Below are 6,155 nucleotides of genomic sequence, written 5' to 3'. Positions count from 1 at the left end.
CCGGTTCCGTGATTGGTAGTAAATCGCCATCACCTGCTTTCAGATGGAGCGGCATTTAATACACAGAGCCGAGTTCACTGACAAGCTAGGCAATATCGCGTTCATAATTGAATGCAATTCATCTGCTATTATGAACACGATATTGCCTAATTGTCAGTGAACTACGGCTCAGTGTAGTAAATGTAGGGCCTCTTTTGGAAGGCCAAACAAAGTAGTTTCGCTTTCACAACGAAACACAGCGTCTCCACGACATGGCGGCAGTGCAACAATGCTACAGCGAGAATCAAAGTTACGCCTTCTTTCTTTGGATGAACATTAGGGCGGTGTTATGCAAATCTTCCCACACAGTGACGTAGACATGTGGGGGCGTTTTTAAACGAGGCGTTTTAGGAGGGTGTGGACGAGTCTTAACTTTTATAAAGAATATCTCTTTGGGTTTGAGACTTTAGTCTTTGCAACTTTAGGGATCTTATCTATTCATGAACAGCTTGTAACACTCCAAAGAGAAAGGAAAACTTGAAATCGCATCATATGACCCCTTTAAAGGGATAGTTCATCCAAAAATGAAAATTCTGTCATTAATTACTCACCCTCATGTCGTTCCAAACCCATAAGACCTTCAATAATCTTTGAAACTCAAATTAAGATATTTTTGATGAAATGGTATTTTTGTGAACATGCATCGAAGACTGACACGGAAGAGAAGAAATTGTTGAATAAAAGTGTTTTCTTTGCACACAAAAGGTATTATCACAGTTTCATAAAATTAAGGTTGAACCACTGATCACATCAACTATTTTCTTACCTTTCTGAGCCTTGAACGTGTCAGTTGTATTGCCGTCTATGCAGGGTCAGAAAACGCTCAGATTTCATCAAAAATATCTTAATTTGTGTTACGAAGATGAGCGAAGGTCTTACGGGTTTGGAAAGACACGAGGGTGAGTAATAAATGACAGAATTTTCATTTTTGGGTGAACTATCCCTTGAAACAAATTTCAAGTTGGTCTAAAGTTGACAGCCACACTTAAATGTTTGCACACAAATTATAAAACGACACTACTATCTGTTAAAACGGGCCTCATCAGTCAGGGAATCGATAGTTCATTGAGGTTTAAGACCCTGTAGAGAAACATAAGGGAAATCTCCGGGCTCTACTGCCCAATAAATCTCTCAGTACGAAGGGTTCATAGCCAAACCAAAGCAGGGGGCCAGTGTGTACTCAAGGAAGTATCTGTTTGTCCACCGGAGCAGTCGCAACAGAACAACAAGGCCCAGGCGTTTTTGGTGAGGGTGGGGGCAGGGCGTGTGAATGGTGCTCAATCACAGCTCAGTATGGAGCGCACAAAGGCCCAGTGAGAGTGAAAGTGAGCCGTAGCCACAGAACACAGAGCTGCTTTTCATGTCTCTGGAAGCCGGGCTGCACAGACCTCTATCCACAGGTAACTCCTACTCTCTGGTTACCTGTTCCCATGGAGCCGTGGTGCTGACGTGATGAGGCACAGAATAGCAGAGGGACGCATTTATCATGCTAAACAAAGAGCACAAACCCTGACAGACACTGAATGGATGGGCTCTCTTCAGAGCACTCAGAGTGTGGACTGGGTTGACATGAAATGTAAGCAGGTAATATTGTTATGGGTTGGGTTACTGTCCAAATAGGTTTCAATAGGGTCTACATCAAGGTCTCAGTTTTAGGGCACTGAGGAATGCTCTTTAATCTTTTGTTCCGTTTCTTCCTGAGTGATTAAGAAAAAGATTTATATTTAAACCTTGAATAGTATTCATATACAGAAGATGTTACTCGTTGGTTATACTGAGCATCGATAGTAAACTTTTCATCCAGTTACTATGGTTAACTAGTTGTCAAAGAACTAGTTTTTATTTATTTTTTTATTTCGTATATATATATTATTTATATATATATATATATATATATTAGCCTATGTATTCTATGTTAACTTTACGTTAACATCCCCTCTAAGAAACATGTCTAATTGAGGACAGATGATTCTGAAACATACAGGCTTTCAGTTTAGACCGATTAGTTCAAACAACTAGTCATTCAAACAACCAACCTTTTAATCGATTTTATAAATACACTGTTTAGCACATCCCTACCCAGTACTTAGCATAGCACAGAAAAAGATCTTCCATTACAATAAACAAACACAAACACACATTTTAGCCATTATACTTCAAACGCACCATGTTGTTTTAGGAAGATCAACAATAGCAGTCAAGCAGCTACCATACGAGTCAAAGAGACAGACCTAATATTCAGTATGTAATGACCTATTCTTGACAGATCACTGACTCAATTCAGCTTGCAAAGGGGCCAACGAAATTACCACTGACTGCCCAGCCGCCACGATGACTAAGGGCTGATTGTCTAAGAGAATTTTTGCCACACTGCCTGCACTAAAAGTAAAAGTGCAGCAATTTTTCGAAAACAGATGAACAATGCGTTGTTATCTGTTATGCTTACAAAGTCCTTGGAATTCAAGATTGGTACATAGGTCAAATAATTCTGAGTTGCGTCTAACAGTGGGCGCATTGTGACGTGCTTATTGCGGCACGTGGCTCTGAGCTCTCGGCCAAGAGACCCTTTGTTTCCCAGAGTACAAATTCCATGAATAAACAGCAAAACATGACACTTTCAGTTCTCGGTCATTAAACAACTGCAATTCACAGGGCGACGAACACGAAAGAGAAACTAAAATGACCAAAAAACAACCAAGTTTCCATCAGAAAACAAAAGCATGATAATAAATTCATAAATGAATGAGTCAAATGCTTTCAAAACACTTCAAATAAATGCAAAAAGCCTAAAAGTAATTAAGTTCTAACAGCGTGCATCAACAACAGTCCCTATGCGTTCCCTGCTTCACCGTGAGGAACAATGAGTCCAATACCTCCTCCCGAGAGAAAGTCTGCTCAGCTTATTTTATCCATCCTCAATACTGTGTGTATTCTCTTCCCGCTGTTCCCTGAATTAATGGGCCCTCTAAAGCCTACATCGAAGCAGAGAGCTGCTAATGGACGTCTAGCTATCTGCAAAACCAACACATCAAAAGTGTATTTCCTATGGGAAGACTCCCGAGAGATTATCCATCAAGTCATCTGTAAGTTAAGACATTCTGCTACAGGATTCACTTCGCTGAAACAGGCAAACCATTTGAACGGGGGCCACTGGAGTCAGTTTTATATTTAAACTGTATAAATATCCACTAAACGAATGCAGTATTACTAAGGAGATCCCTAGACGTCTTGTGATCATTTGCAGGGGTGTGTAATTTGGTGTGAAGGTGGGGTTTTCACCAGGTGTGTTTAAACAAAGCTAGTCAAACTCTAAAGAGACTCTGTCAAATTAATCAAGGGTAATAAAGCTATCCAAGGCTAAAAAAAAAACACTAAGTGAGGCATGGTAATAATCTGTGGAGGTGTGAATACATAGACTCTGTAAAAGAGAGAAAATGGAGGACTTTACTCACCTGTGAATTTTAGACAAATCACAAGTGCTACTCTAAATAGTGACACGTTTTTTGGCTATCAAGCAATCACAATTTTCCAGTGATGAAAAGCTAGCAAAATTCACAGATCCAAAGTACTTTAGTACAGTAATCATAATCAGAAGGTATAAATTGTTAGGGACTGTACAAAATGATTTCACTTTTGACTCCAACTTATAAAACACGCCAAGTTGAAGACATTTTTTGGTAAAGCAAGGAAACCAATGGTTCTAAACTGGTGGCGTGCATTGCAACCCAAAAATGGTTTGCAGGTCTATTCTGAAAAAGTTGTGGATGAATATGCTTATTATTTTTTTTTAAATCTCAAATTATTTGTTGGTGACATCAATACCTCTGTGATTAAAATCAAACTCAACTGTATTTTAATGCAGAGTCTCTAGTCCCTGGTATAGATAATGCAAATGCAATATTTGTCCCAATATCTGGTAAACCACTCTTTGATTGTTGTTTATGAATTTGCATAGTTTTACTATTCAGTTAATGTCATGTTAATAATTGTTCCTATTGTTGTGCCTATGAAGGTCATGTTAATACTAATGCATTCAATGTTTGATTTCAATGACTGAGGTACTTGGGTTGGTTCATTACTTGATGTAAAATGTTAAATATTTGAAAACCACAGATCAAAACTATTAAAAAAAGGTTACACAAGTCAAGATGGTCACATGCACATCAAAAGTTAAGTTACAAATTAAGTCTCAACCCATGAATTGCACCACAGATCATAAAACAATTAGTTAATTATCTTATATGTTAATGGCCTCAGGCCATGCATTCCCAGCTGCCTCACATGGCAACAACATAATGACTGACAATTATTAGCACCCTATTAATGAATGATGATATCCAATATTTGATTTGTATATGGGTCAATGACAAACAAGGATGGGATGTCCAAGATAAAAAGGAGCAATATTTTAAAAATCTTGTTTTTAAATATGTTGCAAGACCTAAGAAATGTAATCACTGTATTCATCGACAAGCAAACAAATTCACCTAATGCCTCCAAAAATGTCAAGTGGTATACCCATCTAACTATTTTAGCACTCAAATTGTTTCCTTGCACCTTAAACACTCAATGTACAAAACAATTGACAATTCTGACTTTGCCTCTCAAAAAATAAAACATAAAAATTACTTTTAAATTAGGAAAGTGAAAAAAAGTCATTTTGCATTGTATTTTTGTATATCATAGGCTATATGATAATTAGACAACAAAAAAGTACACTTCATTGGCCCATGTAAATAAACAAACAATGTAAATGTTTGTTAAATGTCTTTAAATGGTACATTTATTTCATAACATCCACATATTCCGTTTTAACTTCAGAGCAAATTCACACTTGTACCTTTAAGAATAATGAACAAGGTAACCGCACAACAGGATATTTCTGGAAAGGCAGCGTTTCACAAGCAAATGTTTCGTACATCTAGCCGCGCGTGAGTGAGTGTGTGTGTGTGTGTGTGTGTGTGTGTGTGTGTGTGTGTGTGTGTGTGTGTGTGTGTGTGTGTGTGTGTGTGTGTGTGTGTGTGTGTGTGTGTGTGTGTGTGTGTGTGTGTGTGTGTGTGTGTGTGTGTGTGTGTGTGTGTGTGTGTGTGTGTGTGTGTGTGTGTGTGTGTGTGTGTGTGTGTGTGTGTGTGTGTGTGTGTGTGTGTGACATTGCTGTAATGTCTGCGCGTGCACCTGCAGCGATGTCCTTCAGTCATATTTAGCTGCGTGTGTGAGCATTTCAAAGATTAATTTTTAAAACCAGACCACATAGTATTCCCAGAGGATCTGCAATGCGGTCTGCACATCGGTATATATAACTACTATACACATTGCAAACAACGTAGTAATCGGCTAAAACGCCACAACCTGCCGTTGAGAATAGAGCAGAAATCACGCACACGGGTTTGATTCCCAAGCAATGTAACGTTACTCTGTTGTACAAATAGCTGTAGGCTAAAGTCTTGGCCACGGGGTGTTGGCACAGAAGACTCTTGTGTTAAAGGATTGACACTCAAAAATAGCTGTCAAGTGAAGCGGACCCGTAAGGGAGAGTGGACATTTCTCAGCTGACAGGCCACGGCAATTATTTCATGACATCTTTTCAGCATGAGATTTTTAACGAGCTGCGATGTACGGCGATACCGCTGGACGCAACATCCTCACACTGAGATTGAGCGATTAATTCAGATCATTGTCAAGAAACCTTGACCGAAGAGGATACTTACGAGAACATTGATAACCTTTAAAAAATATATATATATTTTTAAATTGTAATAATATCTTCGCATGCCAAAGAATATACACATTTATATATGAACATTTTCATTGTAAATAAAACTAGGTCTGGAATCTTACCTTTGGCTGCCTCCACCGCGCATAATAGTCCTACAAGCAGACCGACTGCAGAAGCCAAAGGTTTCACCCCACGGATCCGCATCCCGTCTTCGTTTTAAAAACAGCGAACGATTTTAACAATGTTATTCTGTCTCCTCTCGCCCGGTAAAATCTGATTTAGCTCGGTGTTGCAAAAATATCCAGAGGATGTATATCTCGGATTAGTGCGGTAGTTTTAAGATGGCTGCCGCCACCGCCGTTCAGCTCTCTTCTCTTTCAATCCCCGTTCAGTCTCTCTC

The 6,155-nt window shown here is 39.0% G+C and overlaps 1 protein-coding gene across 1 annotated transcript in view; it reads right to left on the bottom strand.

Moving 5' to 3' along the window:
• LOC107681971 (calsyntenin-1-like) overlaps nt 1–6,149 on the bottom strand; it is a 45,572-nt gene extending 39,423 nt beyond the window's left edge. The window contains 1 exon segment of the mRNA XM_016478366.1: nt 5,878–6,149. Coding sequence (XP_016333852.1) covers nt 5,878–5,959 — 82 coding nt within the window. The 5' untranslated portion in view covers nt 5,960–6,149.
• Between the last annotated feature and the right edge of the window lie 6 nt (nt 6,150–6,155).

Source organism: Sinocyclocheilus anshuiensis, unplaced genomic scaffold (assembly GCF_001515605.1).
Source record: "Sinocyclocheilus anshuiensis isolate Anshui unplaced genomic scaffold, SAMN03320099.WGS_v1.1 scaffold2090, whole genome shotgun sequence".
Lineage (NCBI taxonomy): Eukaryota > Metazoa > Chordata > Actinopteri > Cypriniformes > Cyprinidae > Sinocyclocheilus > Sinocyclocheilus anshuiensis.
Note: the sequence above shows the minus strand (reverse complement) of the source record. Positions and strands in the feature narration are given on the sequence as shown.